Below are 20855 nucleotides of genomic sequence, written 5' to 3' on the forward strand. Positions count from 1 at the left end.
AAACATCTTAACCTGGTTCGGGAACAGCACCATGCAGGACAGACGAGCTCTACAGAGGGTTGTGCGGTCAGCTGAGCGCACCATCCGCTCCGAGCTCCCTGACCTGCACTCAATCTACAGCAGGCGGTGCTGGACCAAGGCCAGGAAGATCGTGAAGGACCTCAGCCATCCCAACAACAGACTGTTCTCTCTGTTGAGGTCAGGAAAGCGATTCCGCTCCCTGAAGACCAACACAGAGAGACTGAGGAGGAGCTTCTTCCCGCAGGCGATACGGTCTCTCAATCACACCACCACACAGTACTGACCCACACATATGGTTCTTACACACACACTGGACTTTCTGGACTTTGTTTTTGCACAACACTGGTCACTATATTCTTCATTTCCAGTTAATACTTGTACAGCTGCTGTTATTGTGTATATATTTATTTATATTTAGATTTCTTCATACATTCTTGTATAGTTCTATATTGTGTATTTTGTTGTACAGTTATTTTATTTTCAACTTTAATTTATATATTTTATCTTATTCTTCCCAGTTAAATTTACCCTTCATTCTAATTTGTGTTGTACAGTTATTTCATTTTTAACCTTAATTTATATTTTATTCCTTCCTAGTTAAATTTACCCTTTTTAATTTTTCATATTTATTTCCTATCTTATTCATAGCCTTTCCTTTTTTGTTTTCTTTAGGTCACGAGCAGTTGTCCAAGCATTTCACTACATATCGTACTGTGTATGACTGTGTACGTGACAAATAAAAATTTGAATTTGAATTTGAAGTCTGATAAAAAACTAAGTAAAATAGGATTCTCACAACCTGTTTATCAATAAAAGGCAAAATCAGATGAAGATCTCCTAATTGCCACTCTCCACTTGTGCTAATCTAACATTTTTAGGAGCTGACCTGTTGTTTTTGTGCTGTTTCCAAGAAATTATAATGTTTATACAAGCTTCTGGATGTTTTAAAAAGCAAGAGAGAGAGGGAGAGAAATTCTCCCCTTTTAGCACTTTCATGTGTAACGTTATTATCTCATTCTTGTGTTGAGGTTATTTTTAATCACATATCACACAAATGTCTCTGCAGCAATGACAGTAAATAATCAATCTTTAAAAACTGATTAAAAATACTATCTAGCATGTTTCTATATAGTTTCTAAATAAGAACTTTAAAGGTCTTAGGCAGGAGCCTAAAGTTTTAATTGCTAACTTTCTGATTATTTTCTTTATATGAATCTGAAATCTGAAACTTTAAAGTTCTTAAAAAAACTGCGTAAAGAAATTTAACTTTTATTAGTTTTCATATGACTATCATATACAAAATTATCTTTAGAAAGGATCAGATCCACTTTTACTGGTAAATTAGTGCTGTGAAAATCATATCAACATCTGAAATGTGTGACATCCTCGGAAGTTCAAAAAAAGAAGAACTTGAAACTACTGATAATTTGAGGTTACAAGTGCTGAGCTACAGATCTCACCATTTAGGAAATAGTTTGCCTGCTTGTGAGCAATGGAGGAAATTTCTGCCAGTGCTGAATCTGCTGAACAAGACAACCCAAAACTGTCAACACATCACACAGGTAGGAAGTGATAGATTTATTTTAACAGCTGTTGTTACTGTTGTATAATTCAGTCTTTTTTTTCTTCTCTTTTCAGGTCCAAAGAGCCGTAAGGAGAATCGTTATTTAGGTGTTATTGTGCTGTGGAGTCTGCTGGGTGTTTTGCTTCTTATTGGATTTGTCACTCATGGTGTCCACTGTGAGTCTGATTCTTCATAAATAATTGTTCAAACTGCCACTGAGTGCTGAATTAATATTTGACAAGCTAAGCAATGTTCAAAGTTTTTATGGTTTAAAATAAATCAGAAGCAGTCTAAGTATGAATGCACAAGATGTTTTGTGTCTCAAAAGCCTGCCCTAATTTATTTATTTCAGACTTTATTATGATTGAGGAAAGAGACAGCCTGAATGCAAATCTCTCCACTGTGAGTAAAAAACTTGCCGTCATGACTGAGGAAAGAGACCTGCTGCGTGCCAACTTCTCTGAAAATCTCAAAGAGCTTGAAGTGCTTCTGAGTTCTCTGAGTGAGTCCTTTTATTTACTGTTGTCTTTACAGTGATTCAATTCTCTAGCAAATACTGTTCTCCTTTTCTCTCACTGAGAAGAAACTTAATTAACTTAAATTAATTAAACTTAAATGCTTAAGAGACCAAATATGCATTGTCATTTGGGATTGTGGCTCTTCAAGACTTTGCACTCACTGAAATTATTCGAAATTCATAAAGTCAACCCAAGAAAGTTGCTGGATGATATTTCATTTAATTTATTTCCATCCAGCCATTCGCTTGCGCTTATCCAATTCAGGGTCACTGGAGCCTTTCCCAGCTACCATAGTGCAAGAGGCAAGGTACAACCTGGACAAGTGGCCAGTCTATTGCTGGGCCAACACATAGAAACACACAACACACAAACACACAACCATTCACACTCACATTCTCACCTATGAACAATTTAGATTCACCAATTAACCTAACCCCAGTAGTAGCAACATTGCTGACTGCATCACAAAATCAAACCAGTACAAAAATGCTGAAATTGATTCCTTTATAGAAATTGTAGTTACATTTATAAATTAATGAGTCTACAACAAATAGACCTTAATATAGGTAGTTACAGTCATTCCATCTAAAGTCAGACATTTTTTTTCTTTAGAACATTCTGCTTGACCATCACACATTTACATACAAATTTCATGGTTCAGAGTTTGAACACATCTAATGGGTTTTGTGATCATTTATCTTCATATATTTCAAGATATATATCTATATATAGCACTTTTCTACTCTGCTTGAGCAGTCAAAGCACTTTTTTTAACATGCCTCATTCACCTAGTCCAGGGGTCGGCAACCTGCGGCTCCAGGTGGTTTGGGAAAATAAATTAGAAGTATTTAGCTGAAGTGTATTTTATTTGTGTTTAGTTCTTTTTTTTAACTTGTAGTTCTAAATTGGAAGATTATTGTGGTATTGAAATATAAAAATAAAATTATATTTTACTATTTTTCATCGCTCAAAATAAGCGTCACACTCGCAGAAGCCAGTATACCCGTAGAAACGGGGTGCATTTATCGAGACTTTCAACTGTCAGGTCAAGGCTCCAAAGGCGATATGAGGGTGGCGGCTCACAACAGTTTTTGTTTGCTGGATAATTTTAGTTCAGCTGGGTGTCTTTCCTTTTGTTATATTTCTTTAAGAGTTCAAAATGTGATTTTCTCTGTAAAACTTAATGGATTTCACACACCTTAGTTGCTCTGTGGATTCTTTTAAAAAGCAGTTAAAAAGTTTTCTGTTCAAACAAGCCTTTTGTTGATCTACGTATTTTATATTCTTTACATTCTTTACATTTGATCTTTTACATTGTGTATAATGTCTATTGATTGTATTGTTTATTTTAATATTTGTGTACAGCGCTTTGTGACTGCCTGTCTGTTAATAAATAAACTTTACTTACTTACTTACTTTAGTTGTTCACACAAAGCATAAAGGTAAAAAAAAAATATATACAGTGTTATCTTCATTTTAGATGTCAAAAAGTATTTGCGGCTCCCAGTGTTTTCTTTTGCGTGGAAACCGGGTCCAAGTGGCTCTTTGGGTGTTAAAGGTTGCTGACCCCTGACTAGGGATGGGTATTGATAAGATTTTCACGATTCCGATTCCATTTTCGATTCTGTTTAACGATTCGATTCTTTATCGATTCTTTTTAAAAAGGAGAACCCTAAGGTCGATTAGCTTAGAACTTTGTTTTATATCTTATCTTTGAACAAGATAGAAATTTAGGAGTAACATGGCCTTACAAACCTAACAGTGAGATCTTAAGAGATCCACAGCCTACGGCTCTTTAATGGGGTGTCACAGAGTCCCCAGGAAAAAATTTTTTTAAATGTAAAACAATAAAATAAATATTCTTCTGTAGCAATAACAAAGTATAACATAAATTATTCAGTAGCAATTACACAAGAATATCCAGTAATGTCCCTGCCTACAATTAAACACATTCACTTACCGAAAATCGGGGGCATCTGCTGTGGCAAATGGGTGCAAGCCTTTTACCTCAAACTTAGTCACTGCTCGGTGACATTTGTCTATCCTGGCCTGAAAGGAGATGCTACCGGTAGACTGCAGCGAGAACTGCCAGCCAGACTCTGTCTCTCTCATCATGGTCACCTAAATGCACAATAATGGCAGGTTTTGTAATAAGGCAGATCGTGCTAACATAATATGCGCTGTTAGGTGATTATTTACCTGCCGCATTAACGGGAGAGGACGTGCAAACGTTACCGCTGCTGCTGGGTTGAGATTCACGAGTCCGGAGCGGAATTAAAAACACGACATTCATTTAAGGTCATCGCGTGTTTTGTGAGCAAATGCTTTTGCATATTCGTAGTGTTTCCTCCCTTAAATAATAATAATAATGGATTGGATTTATATAGCGCTTTTCAAGGCACCCAAAGCGCCGAAATATCTACTTTGCAAGTATTGCAAGCTGCCCTGTTGTCATCCGTTCTTGTAAAGTATGACCAAACTTTTGAGCGTTTGAGCCGCTTAGGCGCCGTGTTTCCTGCCAGGTAAATGACGCTCCGCAACGTGGTGACGTCATTCGGGCGACTGGAATCGATAAGGGAATCATTTGCAAAAATTCTCAACAAGAACCGGGTTTTGATACCCATCCCTACCCCTGACCTAGTCGAACATTCATACAAGCACTTTTCTTTGCAGGAGTGCTGGACTTTTTTCATATTTTAACTAGTCAAGACTTTTTTGATGTATTACAGATTCTGATTTATTTTGATGGTAATAAAGGTCTGTGAAAATTTCAGTCTTTTATCTCTAAAATGTTTTCAGATGTTCAAAAACTGCCTTAGATATCAATGTGTGAACAAAAGGCCTGAAAGTGGGTTAACAGACACATCTACCCATTGTCTTCCACTTATCCAGTTCAGGGTCTTGGAAGGTTTTGTGCCTATCCCAGCTGCTGTGGAGTGAGAGTGAGCGTACAGCCTGGTCAGGTCACCAGTCTGTCACGGTGCTAATACAACAGTTCTGACCACGATGCAGTCATAATATTTGTGGGCAGTCTCATCAGCAACATGGTCATTCCAGCCAAGACAATTATAGTTTAGTATCAGAAATGAAACTGATCACAACAAATAAAAAAGCACACCATTGATAAACTGGATCTGGGTCCAACTTCCACCAAGAAGGTGGTTACACAAATTTGTCTAGAGTGTTTTCATTGTCTTATTTTTTCAGACAGTCCACTCTGTTTTAATTTCCCCGCAGGAAATGTGTCCTTCTGGCTTTACTGTTCTTGTTGGTGTGATTGATAAAAGCAAAACTATTGAAGTACTAAAATTCCAATTAATTGAACAGATCAAATGAGCATTGTTATAGAGTTCTTTAAATATAATTCAGTAACTTGCTGAACTGGTATTTGTTGGTAATGTCTTCCAGAAAAAACATGTCCTTTAGGATGGAGTAAGTTCAACCATAACTGCTATCTCCTCTCTGAAAGATCTGATTCCTGGAATGCAGCCAGAATGGACTGCAGAGCCAGAGGAGGAGATCTGGTGGTTATTGACAGCTCTGAAGAACAGGTACAGTGTTTATGTATATGAAAGGCCAGGAGTGACAAAATGAATTAATTAAACACACCATTAAATAATTAATTAAAATTTGAATTAATTAATAAATAAATATTTAAGTAATTAATTACATGCCTATTCATCTATTTAAAACATTTAATAAATTATTTAATGATGTATTTTTTTAATTCATTTTGGGACTCCTGATCCTCACCCGTAATTATATATAAATAAGGATTTCGCTTACAACTGGGACCACTGTTACCCTCACCCTCCATCATCTTCCCGAGCTATTTCTCGAGCTTCTCGTGTTCCTTCTTCCTGATATTGCTGTCATTTGGAACCACTACATCGATCGCTACGGCTGTCTTCTTCCGTTTGTCTACCACCACTATGTCCAGTTGGTTAGCCACCACCATTTTGTCCGTCTCTATCTGGAAGTCCCACAGGATCTCAGCTCGGTCATTCTCCACCACCCTTGGGGGCATCTCCCATTTTGACCTCAGGACTTCCAGGTTATACTCGGCACAGATGTTCCTGTACACTAAGCTGGCCACTTGGTTATGGCGTTCCATGTATGCCTTGCCTGCTAGCATCTTGCACCCTGCTGTTATGTGCTGGATTGTCTCTGGGGCATCTTTACATAGCCGGCACCTGAGGCCTTGCCTGGTGTGATAGACCCCAATCTCTGTGGATCTTGTGCTCAGAGCTTGTTCCTGTGCTGCCATGATTAGAGCCTCCGTGCTGTTTTTCAGTCCAGCTTTGTCCAGCCAATGGCAGCATTTCTGGATATCAGCCACCTCCTCTATCTGCCAGTGGTACATGCCATGGGGGGGCCTGTCCTTCCATAATGGTTCCTCGCCTTCCTTCTCTTCCTTGGGTTTCTGCTGCCTGAGGTATTCACTCTACACGCTGTCAGTTGGGGCCATCTTATCCTATTACTAAAATACATTTTCTGTTTTTCTTTTCTTATTTGGTGAATAGTTTTACTATAAAAAAATGAACATTTTTCTTAACGTTAACACAATTAGAATAAAGTTAAAAAACCATGATGAATATGGTAATTTTACATTACATTTGCTGAATTAAAGTGTATCAGCAAAATCTCTTTAAATTTTTTATTAACTTTTTTAAATGAAGGGTAAAGGTTTTTCATAAAATAAAAAAAAAACAGCCTGTTGATAGTGGGGCCAATTAGGAGCTGCCAGGTCAAAACCAACCCAAAACAGCTCACCCAAGGAGGGGCCTGCCGAGACTCTTAAAGGCACAGTACACACATATAAAAAACAATACAGACATACTGACACGCCCTGATTCTGTATATGTCCAGGGCTGTAACACCACTGAGAGAATATATTAACATCTTGATCACCTTGTTTAGACAGCATCAACAAGTTTTTGGTGACAATGATTTATTGATTGTTGAAAAAGATTTACAGCATGCTGCAGGTTAACGAGAGTGATTTACTATATTTGTTGTTGTGAAATTTATCTTCAGTAAAACAGTGCTGCTGTTTCATGCCCTTGTGTTTAGCTCTTTGTGCTTGGAGAGAAATCCTGCTTGTGCAAATCAACTCATTTTTGACTGATGGGGTGCAGGAGTGCAAAGGAGAAGGGTGGTCCTAATGTGATTGGTCACCTTGATGGACACTTCAGGTTACTGCGTTAAATTCAGTTACACAGTGAAAGTGACATAGGCGCTGCTTGTGTCCGTATTTGTTTACATTTTGAAAGACAAAGCTTACCAAATTATCAACAGTTAATGTTTGATGCGTAGCAGTGGAAATGCAAACAACCATCACTGTATTACTTTACTGCTGAACAAATCCTACAAACCAGAGCAATCTAAGTTAAGTTCTGAAGTTGTGAAGCCATGTCACAGCTGTCCCATTAATCTATTGTACAGTATTACAAAGCTTTTATGACTGAAAAAACACATAACGAGGATCAGGAAAAGAAGTGTGCATCAGAACCTCTAAGGGCCAAATTTTTACTTTGGCCAAAATGCAGACATTTAAACCTTTGAACAAAAAGTTGCTCAGTCTGCATCAAACACATGTAACTGCACATACCATAACTGGACAGGAGTGCTTCAAAACGTGTCCTAGAATTATATGTTTTTCAGTATTAAAGTGAAGCCAGTGATAAATCAGTACATTCACTGGTGCACAGAACATCCCATGTAGCACAATTAGATTCATATGAATACAATACAATACAATACAATACAGTTTTATTTATATAGCACATTTAAAAACCCGAAGGCACACCAAAGTGCTTCACAGTAATATGGAGAGTCAACATAAGTCAATAACAGGGTACAAATCGGGCACTAGCACAGACAGGATAGAGGCACTAACAGACCAGGAGAATTAGATAAATACAAAATCTGCTAAGAAGACAAAAACAGCAGTAAAATTAATAATAAAATAATAAATTTAATAAAATCTAATAAAATATTTAAAAGTTTAAAATTTAAAAGATTTAAAAGGGTATTAACTGGTCAGGAAAGCCAAGTCAAATAGATATGCTTTTAATCTTGATTTAAGGGATTGGATAGAGTCCAAGGCTCGAATAGAAGCAGGGAGGCTATTCCAAAGGTTGGGTGCAGCTGAAGCAAAGGCACGATCGCCTCTGGTCTTCAGTCTAAACTTAGGTTGGGCCAGGAGTAATTGACCTGATGATCTTAATGCACAACAAGGAGTGTACAGATTGAGGAGGTCAGTGAGGTAGCTGGGCGCAATGTTATTCAGGATTTTAAAAGTGAGTAGCAAGATTTTAAACTCAATGCGATATTTGATTGTTAACCAGTGTAGATCAACAAGAGCCGGAGTAATAGGGTCAAATTTTCTAGTTCCAGTAAGAAGGCCGCAGCATTCTGAACGAGTTGCAGCCTTCGAAGAGAGAAGGCTTGGAGACCACAGTAGAGAGAATTACAATAATCTAACCTGGAGGTCACAAAAGCGTGGATAGGTTTTTCCAGGTCCTTGTGCGGTATATAATGCTTACCTTTAGAAATATGGCGCAGTAGAAAAAAAACAGATTTAACTACAGATGATACTTGCTTATCGAGCTTAAAGGAGCTATACAAATAGACACCCAGGTTACGCATAGAATCACAGAGAGAGTTAGCTAGGGGCCCCAGCAGGGCAACAAGCTGGTCTCGAGGAATATGGCTGTTGAACACCATAACTTCAGTTTTTTTCTCATTTAAAACGAGAGAATTTTCTGACAGCCAATCTTTAACCTCTCTCAGGCAATCGTACAGGGAGTTCAGTGATGCTGACAAATCATCAGTCAGTTGACAATAGATTTGAATGTCATCAGCGTAAAAGTGATAAGAAATATTGTATTTTTGAAATATGGAGCCCAAGGGTAGCATATACAAAGAGAATAATAAGGGGCTCAATACAAACCCCTGGGGCACACCACAACAGAGAGGGGCAACAGAGGAATGAATCAACTAACAAATTGTGGTATGATTTAGCTACAGTGAATTAGCTTCAGTTGTGGTGTACAATTTAAAGACTAAACAATTATTTAGAGTTTGAAGACTGTTTTAATGCAGAATATTTATACATTTTACTGTAATAAAAATGTATTTTTTACTGAATAAAAACATTGATCAAACCAAAATTTAAGTAATTTAAAGAAAATTGTACAGCAAATATTTGAGCAGTGACAACAGACAGCAGACAGATGTGTGCTGGTCCAAGACCCGAGACCACAGTGATGAATCTACAGTAGACATGACTAAAGTAAATCTGCTGGTTAGCTGCACAGATACAGTAAAACCACAAAGCATAAAAACTAGTGCTGTCAAAATTAACACGTTAATTGTTGAGATCAACGTGAAATATTTAATGCGTTAAAAATTTTAATGCAATTAGCGCAGTAGGGATGGATATTGATAAGATTTTCACGATTCCGATTGCATTTTCGATTCTTTTTAATGATTCGATTCTTTATCGATTCTTTTTTAAAAAGGAGAACACTAAGGTCGATTAGTTTTGAACTTTGTTTTATATCTTAACATGGCCTTACAGACCCAACAGTGAGACCTTAAGAGATCCACAGCCTACGGTTCTTCAATGGGGTGTCACAGAGTCCCCAGGAAAAAAATTTGTAAATGTAAAACAATAAAATAAATATTCTTCTGTAGCAATAACAAAGTATAACATAAATTATTCAGTAGCAATTACACAAGAATATCCAGTAATGGCCCTGCCTACAATTAAACACATTCACTTACCGAAAATCGGGGGCATCTGCTGTGGCAAATGGGTGCAAGCCTTTTACCACAAACTTAGTCACTGCTCGGTGACATTTGTCTATCCTGGCCTGAAAGGAGACGATACCGGTAGACTGCAGCGAGAACTGCCAGCCAGACTCTGTCTGTCTCATCATGGTCACCTAAATGCACAATAATGGCAGGTTTTGTAATAAGGCAGCTCGCGCTAACATAATATGCACTGTTAGTTGCATTAACGGGAGAGGACGTGCAAACGTTACCACTGCTGCTGGGTTGAGATTCACGAGTCCGGAGAAGAATTAAAAACACGACATTCATTTAAGGTCATCGCGTGTTTTGTGAGCAAATGTTTTTGCATATTCGTAGTGTTTCCTCTCTAAATGAAATATCTACTTTTCAAGTATTGCAAGTTGTCCTGTTGTCATCCGTTCTCGGAAAATGTAACCAAACTTTTGAGCGTTTGAGCCGTCATGTTTCCTGCCAGGTAAATGACGTCCCGCAACGTGGTGACGTCATTTGGGGCGACTGGAATCAATAGGGGAATCCTTTGCAAAAATGGCAAACAATTCCAAGGAATTGAAACAGTGGGAACCGGTTCTCGACAAGAACCGGGTTTCGATACCCATCCCTAAAGCGCAGTTTTGGGTTTTTTTTTTATTTCCTGTAATCTAAGATCTTTAAACTCATGAGCAGCTCTGGAGGAGGGGGCAGCATTGTGCTATGCTGGCATTTGGCCTGATAGAAATGATTAGAAGAAAAAGAAGTGATACCATGCTACTATAGCTAACACATGCGAGCATGGAGGAAGACGGACTTTTGGGTGGAAAGTTTCTCTTTAAGAAGTTTCCTGATGGCTTGTTGGACAAAATGAGAGTAAGGTGGACAGTTTGCAAAGCTAAATTCAAGTACCACAGAAGCAGTTCATCACTGGCGTATCACCTGAGAGCAAAACACCCAACTGAATCCGCCTCTACGGGACCTCGCCAATCTACGCTTCAGGAGTATGGTGCTCGTGGACGAAAAACAAAAAATGGTAGAGAAAAATTAACCAATTCCTTGGAAATTTGGATAGCTAAAAACTCCCGACCAGTTAGCATAGTAGAAGATGATGGACTGAGAGAAGTCATTCGCGCTGCATCAGGAGATGTATGTTACAATCCGCTCTTGAGAGGAACCACTGTGTCGAGACTGCATGCTTTGTATGAGGACCAGAGGGCTCAGCAGTCCAGTAAGCTTGTGCAAGTAAGGAATGTCGCTCGCACTGGAGACCACTGGACTTCGGTGAACAACAATAATTACTTGGGGCTCACAGCACATTTTATTGATTACGATTGGACTTTACAATCGTTTGCACTAACAGTGAGTAAAACTGAAGAGAGGCATTATGCTGAGGTGTGTGCTGACCATTTTCTGAGTGTTGGAAAATCAGGGACAATCAGGACTAACCACGCTTGGCACCGACAGTGCTCGTAACATGGTTGCAGCCGCCAGACTACTTCCATTTGAACACAGCCCTGCATGGCCCACATTCTGCAAAAGAATGGTTACAGTTTCTCTTAATGACAGCACATTTGAAAGGGCTCTGGCCAAATTTCACAAGATTGTTGGACATTTTAAGCATAGTCCAGCAAACGCTCAGGAATTAAAGGCACAGCAAGCTGCACATGGACATCAAACAGAACCGCTTGTTCAGGACGTTCCAACAAGATGGAACTTCACCCTAGAGATGATCAAGCGGATCCAGAGAAACAAATCTGTGCTGACCACCGTCCTGGCTCAGCAAAACAGCAAGGTGACCATGTTGACTGACCAGGAGCTTCACAGACTGCAAAAGCTGGAAGAACTACTTGAACCTTGCCAGCATGTGTGCTGGGTTCTTCTGATTCAGATACAGAGGAAGACGCTAATGACCGCTGTCTGAATCTGTACAAAGCAGAGCCCAAAATTGACGTAGGAGAGTGTCCACTACAGTGGTGGTTAAAGAGAGAAGGAGCACATTCCAGGCTGGCACCTATTGCACACAAGTACCTGTCAACCCCTGCAACCACAGTGCCTTGTGAGAGCTTATTCTCACTCTCAGGTCACATCATTCAAAAGAAGCGTGCTTCTTTGTCATCAGACAATGTAAACAGAATAGTCTGCCTCAGTAACTGGCTGAGTGCAAAGAAGGACTAAGCCAAATCGCTCCTTTTTAAGTGAAAATGTTCAACATTCTGGGTTTTCAGCTGTGTCTTTTTCTGTTTTAAATACTGAGTTTTGTGCACCCTTTATTGTTATGATATTCTGTTATGGTATTCACTTTAACCTTTTGGCCTGGGTTCAGTAACTGTTGATGACCTTGAAGGTTTTTTAAGTTTTCACTGTGTTAAAGATTGATGAAAACTATTAAAATTCACTTTGAATGTCAGCATATATTCTTTGTGTTTATTCTGCATTTACTTCATTGTATTGCATAAATGTCTGTTACAACCTTAAAATATAAAGCTGAAAAAACGTAATTGGAGCCAGGCTATTAATCAAGTAATTACGATTAATCACAATTAATATTGATTAATAACAGAAATTGTGAGATTAGTTAGTAGCTATATGTTGTGATGTGGTCCCGGTGATGTGGAAGACATCATGCCTCGTCCCTGTACCAAAGACGCCTCGTCCCAGTGGCCCCCAGGATTACAGGCCCGTGGCACTGACCTCTCACATCATGAAGACCCTGGAAAGGCTCATCCTGGACCAGCTGCGACCCATAGTAAGACCACATCTGGATCCCCTTCAGTTCGCTTATCAGCCTCGTCTCGGAACTGAGGACGCCATCATCTACCTGCTCAATCATGTCTACACCCATCTGGACCAGCCGGCGAGCACTGTGAGGGTCATGTTTTTTGACCTTTCCAGTGCTTTCAACACCATCAGGCCGACCCTCCTGGGTGATAAGCTAGCAGCGATGCAGGTGGATGCTTCTCTGGTGTCCTGGATTGTTGATTACCTGACAGGAAGACCACAATATGTACGTCTCCCACAGTGTGTGTCTGACAAGGTGATCAGCAACACAGGGGCACCACAGGGGACTGTCCTCTCCCCCTTCCTCTTCACCCTCTACACCACAGACTTCAACCACTGCACAGAGACCTGCCATCTTCAGAAGTTTTCTGATGACTCTGCGGTGGTTGGATGCATCAGCAGGGATGATGAGACAGAGTACCGGGCTGTGGTCGACTCCTTTGTCACGTGGTGTGAGCAGAATCATCTGCAGCTCAACGTGGCAAAGACCAAGGAACTGATCGTGGACTTCAGGAAGACCAGGAAACACTTGACCCCTGTTTCAATCCAGGGGGTCAGTGTTGACATTGTGGAGGACTATAAATACCTTGGAGTACACATTGACAATAAACTGGACTGGGCTAAAAACACCACAGCACTTTACAGGAAGGGCCAGAGTCGTCTCTATTTTTTGAGGCGACTGAGGTCCTTCAACATCTGCCAGAAAATGCTGAGGATTTTCTATGAGTCTGTTGTGGCCAGTGCGATCCTATATGCTGTTTCATGCTGGGGGAGCAGGCTGAGGGTCGCAGATGCCAACAGACTCAATAAACTAATCCGTAAGGCCAGCAATGTTGTGGGGATGGAGCTGGACTCCCTCAAGGTGGTGTCGGAGAGGCGGATGCTGTCCAAGATAAAGACAATGTTGGATAACACCTCCCACCCACTCCATGACATGTTGGTCAGTCACAGGAGCACGTTCAGTGAGAGACTGAGATTACCGAAAAGCACCACTGAACGACACAGGAAATCATTCCTGCCTGTGGCCATCTCCCTGTACAACGCATCCACTTAACACACTGTTGCTGCTACAACTACACGTTTCTTGTTCAGCTATTTATTTATGAGTGACTTATGTATATATATATATATGTATATATATATGTATATATTGTACTATTCTTAGTTAGTGTATTGTCTGTCTTGTCTTAATGTTGGTTTATAATGGAGCACTGTAACAAAAAATAATTTCCCCCTGGGATCAATAAAGTATTCTGATTCTGATTCTGATAAGACCCTTTAGATTTACACAACATTATAGCAACAGTGATAAAAGTTTTATTAGACACTAGTTCAGATCAGACAAATGAGCTACTTACTAAAGACAGCCTGTAACATCCTCCTCTCCTGTCCACAGACTGACTGTTCAGAGAATCTTTAATATTATTTAGATGAATTACAGTGGCGCCTGAACCCACAGTCAGTGAAGCTCTGCAGCCAGATGTGTACAGCTGTGTTTGACTGATCAAAGTGCACTCAAAGGCAGCATCATAGGCACAGTTTACATTCATTTACATTTTATAATAATAAGTTTATGCACTTTTTCCTTTTTTTAATGTTGTTCTTTTTTTTCCTTTTAGGAATGATGCATTCTTCTTATTACAGTGATTTTTCTAAATCACAAGAGCTATGTTGTACACCAGATTAAGGGGACAGTTTAAAAGATTTGTTCAGCAGTAAAGTAATCCAGTGATAGTTATGTGTATTTCCACTGCTACAAAGGAAATGAATAACTGTTGATAACTATTTGGCAAACAATTTTTCAAATTACAAACAAATAGCAGTGTATGCAAAGCAGACAATCTTGGTGTGCGATGGCTTCTTTATGCACATTCTAAGCGCATGGGTTTCTTTAAATTTAGAAGCAATGAATTTAACTGCGCCTGTGAAATTACATCATTTGCTCGCATTATGTTTTTTTCTCGCATGCGAACTATGACATAAAAATAATTTCATAGTTTATATGTAAAATATGCAAATAAAAACTTGTGGTTTAAAACTGAAATGTTTTCTCTTCATATTAAACAGACCTTCCTCTCTATGATCACCACAAAAGAAACTTTTGTGTGAACGTGTGTGTGTGTGTGTGTGTGTGTGTGTGTGTGTGTGTGTGTGTGTGTGTAAAACAGAGGTGAGCATTCTTGCTAATTATCTAATCATCTTGCACAATGACAACCATATTGATCCACAATTCTCTAACACTGCATAGACTAAAATTGTGGTTTTAAAGTAAAATAAAAAGATTTTTCTTCATATTAAACAGAAATTCCTCTCTACGATCACCACAGAAGTTTGGATTGGTTTAAATGACAAAGAACAGGAGGGAACATGGAAATGGGTAGATGGGACTCCACTGACTCTGAAGTAAGCCTTCACTTGGTTCAGTTCATTACTTTTATTAAATTTCCAAAATATTTCCAAAATTTGTTAAACCCACAGATGAATGCAGATTGTTCAGTTTGCATATTGGTTGAGCCAAACGGCTTCCCAAAGCTTAAAGATGCATGCAAATGACTTGATTTTTGCCACACTGAGCCAAGGCAGTAGTTATTATATCAGTCAAGATGTCTGTGTAATCTGGGCTTATGTGTTTGTCTTTATACTTTGTATAGTCCTGTCTAACAAACACCATGTACTAAAAAAAGTAAAATAAAATATATATTATTTCCATTGTTATCTGTAATTTGGTGATCTTAATGTGCAGTGTGTTTATAAAAACTCAAAGCTGCTGATGGAAAATTTGTTTGACAAAACTCCTCACACAAACACCAAAGACTCATTTTTTCCTCAATAATAATAAAATAATGTTGTTGTCACTGACCTGCTAGGTACTGGGCAACAACACAACCTGATGATGGTGGAGAAGAAAACTGTGCTTATATCAATAAATGGGGAAGGTTTTGGAATGATTATTCTTGTTCATATTCTCATCAATGGATCTGCGAAAATACACCAAACCACAGTACAGTTTCTTTAAGATCATTTATTCATAAATGTTTTGCAGTTTTATCTATGATTATAATTCTAGATTTGAATCTGTTTTATTTCATAATTATGTGTTTTGTTGTGGCTAAAAATTTGCATTTGCTTTTTCATTTTACCTTAGTGGAGACTTCAGAAGGTGGTTAAGTTTGGGGTTTCTGACAGTTTTTTATTGTGGTGTTTATTGTTTAAATTGTTGTATTTATTAAAAGTTTTCTATTATTTTTACTATATTATAAATAATGACACGCAAGTAAATAGACTGTTTAGATCTTTGTGATCAAGTCTTTGGAGGATTTTAATTAATTAAACAGAATTCATTGTTATACAGTTCATAAAAGATCATTCATAAACTGAAATGTTATTTGTTTGTAATTTCTTCCAGATAAAACATGTCCTGTAGGATGGAGCTTCAGCCATAGCTGCTATCTCATCTCTAAACGCTCTGCTCCCTGGGATGCAGCCAGAATGGACTGCAGAGACAGAGGAGCAGATCTGGTGGTTATTAACAGCCCTGAAGAACAGGTACAGTGTTTATGTATGTATGTGTTATTGAGCTGTAAATAAATTCAAACTACCATTTTTAATGTAAATAGCCTTTTATTTCAGCCTTTTTTAAGTGTTAAAACATTCAAAATAAAGTAAAGAAAATCATTATGTATGATGTGTATGAGCATTTTAAAACATGTTTAATGTTCTAGAGTGTATCAAAGAAATCTGTTTAGACAGAAATTGTATAGGGGGAAACAACCTGTCAATAGAAGAAGCGGAAGAAGAATAAGGAAATGTGGCAGTGTAGCAAGGATAAGGAAAACAGGATATGGTAAAGATGCCTGCAGTCCTGTTTCACTGCAGGTAACATGTATGTGTAACATTGTAGTGACAAATAAAGGCTCATCATCATGATGCCAACAAATGCAGTGGATACAGCATACATTGCAGGAGAGAGCATTTGCAAGGCAAGGGGCAGGAGTGACAGGAAGTCCAGTAACTTACAGAATACTATTGTACTATGTTTGGTTTCCACAGTTCCAGTTCTGATATTCTATGTGTTTTAGTAAAAATTATGTTTAAGTAAAAGTATGAGTCCACTGACAAAATATATTAACATTTTGACTACATTTGTTTAGACAGCATGAATAGATTTTGGTGGCAATGACATACTGATTGTTGAAAAAACATATGACAAATCAATTACAGATTTGAATGACTGCTATTGAGATTTGAGTGAGTGTTTTGCTGTGTGAGCTGTCAGGAAATGCATCTTCAGTGTTGCACAAAAATGTGTCAAAGCATTAAAGAAAATTCAAAGTTTTAATTATTGCTGGCTTTGGATTTTTAAAAGAAACTTAGATAAAATAAACTGCATGTTGGGTCTAACAATTAAACCCCGCTGACTCACAGACCAGTCACTTGTGTACAAAAGCAAGACCACAGTGCTTTCTGTCTTTAACTTGCTACAAGGGGAGAAGCACCTTATCTGATCTAAGCCAACTCCAAACTTCAGCCTTCCCTCGCAGCCATTCAGTGGCTACACAAACATCTCATTAATCATGCGACAGATAAGACACTCACATGTGAACATGTGTCGTGTGTGTCTGCAACAGTGAACATGTGATGTGTGTGTGTGTGTGGTCAAGATGTGACCCCATAAACGACTTCCCTAAACCTGCTGGTCTGGAAGTCCAGCAGTTCATCTAAACAAAAGGCACTTAGACTAAAACAGATATACTTGTGTTTGCTATACCATAAAACAATAAAAGAAGGTACGACCTCTTCTCGTGACCCCAAGATGTGAGTGTGTATGCCAGAACACTCTGGAAGGCACACAGAGTCTTTACAGACTGCTAAGGATCAGACCTCTATCAACATGCAATTGATTATAAAACTCTAAGCATATATGAGTAAATACTTCTAAGCATAAATGACAATCCAATAATATAAACCTGACATATTCCACTACAGATTACAGAATACATGCCCCAAAATGTATTTTGTAACGTATTCAGAATACGTTACTCAATGAGAGTAACGTATTCTGAATACTTTGGATTACTTAATATATTATCTTGCTTTTTACAACTACATGAATGTACTATTGCTGTGTGATTTATTACTATTACTGAAGGTCCGCGGCTCCGAACCGTAGTAAAGGGACCTCTGGCTAATCCGTCGGGTTTGTGTCGGGCTCGTAGCCAAAAACTAGCTTTACTTTGCTGTCTGGGTCAACTTTGCTTGCGAGAGACAGAGAGAGGCGTTGAAAGGCTGCTGCAACGGAACTTACAACGCGTACTTTTCCACTCTCCTTTTTCTCCCTCCTTGTGCTCACAGACACATCATCCACAGGTGTGCCACCAATTTACTCACATGGACTCTACTAACCTATCAGAAGCTTCTTCAGCTCAGAATGGAACGTCTGGAGTTTTCTTATTAATTAACAATAAACTTAGTGTACATGTACTCCTAAATTTGATGAAAGTGATAAAAATAGACGGCTCTGTCTCTCTTTATTCTGACATTTAACTAATTCAAAAGATATTTCAATATTTATTTATCCAAAACAAAACAAGTTTACTCTAAATTGATTTTGTACAGTAAAAAAATGTTCTTGTGTTTTCCATAAAGTGTATGTAAATATCTGGTTTCAACTGTGAATATATTGCTGTGTATTGAAGTTCCTCTTGTTTTGCATAGAAATATACTGAACAACATACAAAGCATAATATATAAAATACTACCTGAGTTTTTTCTTTGAAAGAAGCCCCTTATGTCCATTCTTGTATATCAGTGCATTACTGAAACTGATTTATTAAGCCGTGGAGGGTAACAACTGAAAATATGAAATAAACACACATGTAAGCTAAGACTCTCTAAAGAAACAGCATTGTTGTTGTTCGGCTTTTCATTTCACCATTTGTTGATTCACTCCAAGAGCAAGTAACGTAATATTGGTCAAGTGATCAGTTTGATATCAATCTTTCGTGATACACCGTTATATTTACATTATTTGTACAGTACGAATGATTTGCTTTGGTACCTGGTCGAACTTCAGTTCTCCTCTGTCTGCCTGGCTGCGTTTCTCTAACGGCGCACTCGCAGGCAGCAGCTGCCCCGCCCGCTTAGTGTCTGAGCTCGGATCATACCAATATTAGGGGGATTTACGCACAGTTGTAAATTCCCACAGAATTGTGTTTCGAATATTGTGTGTAGTTTTGGTTTTATACAGTTGTCAGCCACAGGCATCCTAACTATGAAAAAATTACACTCTGAAAGACCCCGGGCTTCTGAAAAAACAACCCGGGCTTAAGCCCAGTAAGCCCCCCCCCGCGCTCCGCCACTGCCAACTCCTCAGTAAGGAAAATCGGTATTGGCTGTCCTAAAAGTTGCTAGAAGTCGCTAAATGACATCATCACCTAATTTGCATAATTGGTCATGCTAATATAATTGTAACCTAAGCTGTTGGAGAGAGAAATAACATCATGGAAGAGACACAAAGTGAGCAAAAAACGTCCTAAATCCATTTAGAATTTATTTAGAACTACAAATTAAATTTATTTTAGCAATTATTGTTTTTTAATGTCACAATTCCAACCCTGCTCCTTTATCCGGGCTTCGACCGGCAAAAGTGACCCGAAATAGGCACTCTGGTGGCACTATCCTCCGCCCGTGAGTGCTTTAGCACGGGTGAGGTGCCCTTTCACATTTGATGTGCCCTTTCACGTCAAAAAGTCGTCATAAATAAGTCTCCAATGACACCAGAAAAAGTCGCCAGATTTGTCGCTAGTCGCTTTTTAGAAAAGAAGTCGCTAATGGGGTCTGAAAACTCGCTAAATATAGTGACAAAGTCGCTAAGTTGGCAACACTGCACTGACGTCTGTGCTATCTATTCTTACAGCATAGATAGCACATGCTATGCTATGCTTATGCGTACAGCAACCATGTGTAAAAAGTGGTCAATAAAGACATGCTGAAAAGCGTGTTTGTACAAACATCGTCGGGTCTGCCCTGGTATGTTTACAATGGGACTTCTGCTCCTGAACCTCTGTGCACAGCGTCTGCAAATCAGGGCTGTACGAAGTCACTTTCATCTTCACGCAGGACTGTAAACTGTCATCTGTGAGGTGTGAGCGGTGTTTGTTTTTAACATAGTTCACGGTGGAGAACAGCTGCTGACATAATGTGGATCCAAAGATCCATAATTGGCCTACCTGGGGTTGAAAGTCTCAATAAATGCACAGCGTTTCGGCGGGTATACTGGCTTCCGCTAGTGTGACGCTTATTTTGAGCGATGAAAAAAATAATAGAATATTTTTATATTTATAGTTCATTATCACAGTAATTTCCAATTTAGAACTACAAGTTAAAAAAAGAACTAACATAAATAAAATACACTTCACCTAAATACTTTTAATTTATTTTTCCAAACCACCTGGAGCCGCACTATAAGGACTAAAGAGCCGCATGCAGGTTGCCGACCCCTGGCATAGGCTAAAAATGTGGTTTTAAAGTAAAATAAAAAGATTTTTCTTCATATTAAACAGAAATTCCTCTCTACGGTCACCACAGCAGAAGTTTGGATTGGTTTAAATGACGAAGAGCAGGAGGGATCATGGAAATGGGTAGATGGGACTCCACAGATTCTGACGTAAGTCTTCACTTTGGTTCAGTTTATTCCTTTACATAGGAAATTTGTTAAACCCACAGATGCATGCAGATATAAACACAAAGGCTTACATGTCGGTGGTTGACTGCTAATAGCGTAAAGATGTGTGCTAATGACTTGTTTTGGCCAAGTGGGAGCAAAAGAAGTTATTATATCAGTCAAAACAACAACAATTCTTGTGTTCAGAGCTGGTGTGTTTTGCCATCTGCACACTTTATGCAAGCCTGTTTAAAAACCACCTGAAAAGAAAAATGTTATTGTTATTTGAAATTTGGTGATCTTAATGTACAGTGTATAATATATATACACTGTATAATTCTTAATAATAATAAGATAATGTTGCTGTCGTTGACCTGGTAGGTACTGGGCAAGAGGTGAGCCTAATAATGGTGGACATGAGGACTGTGTTTCTGTCGAAATTGAAAAAAACACATGGTTTGATCGTCCATGTTCATCTTCTCATCAATGGATCTGTGAAAAAGTTTCGGAAAACAACTGA

General features: G+C 38.6%; 1 protein-coding gene across 1 annotated transcript; it reads left to right on the forward strand.

Annotated features, from left to right (window-relative positions):
• Positions 1-1513: 1513 nt before the first annotated feature.
• LOC146615894 (C-type mannose receptor 2-like) lies at positions 1514-20855 on the forward strand. The gene is made up of 9 exons (XM_085374266.1): positions 1514-1583; positions 1660-1761; positions 1938-2087; positions 5512-5654; positions 14975-15075; positions 15540-15673; positions 16079-16218; positions 20235-20338; positions 20717-20855. The coding sequence occupies exons 1-9, from the start codon at positions 1514-1516 to the stop codon at positions 20853-20855; spliced, it is 1083 nt and encodes a 360-aa protein (XP_085230392.1).

This window comes from Diplotaxodon limnothrissa, linkage group LG16 (genome assembly GCF_057381915.1).
Source record: "Diplotaxodon limnothrissa isolate DT_005_m linkage group LG16, D_limnothrissa_male_GT1.1, whole genome shotgun sequence".
NCBI classification, from domain to species: Eukaryota; Metazoa; Chordata; class Actinopteri; order Cichliformes; family Cichlidae; genus Diplotaxodon; species Diplotaxodon limnothrissa.

Excerpts from the sequence above, each read along its gene's own strand:
- LOC146615894 (XM_085374266.1), top strand. The coding sequence starts at position 1,514 with ATGGAGGAAATTTCTGCCAGTGCTGAATCTGCTGAACAAGACAACCCA. Across the intron at positions 5,655-14,974 it reads TTGACAGCTCTGAAGAACAG|AAATTCCTCTCTACGATCAC; the intron begins GTACAGTGTTTA and ends CATATTAAACAG. Across the intron at positions 16,219-20,234 it reads TTAACAGCCCTGAAGAACAG|AAATTCCTCTCTACGGTCAC; the intron begins GTACAGTGTTTA and ends CATATTAAACAG.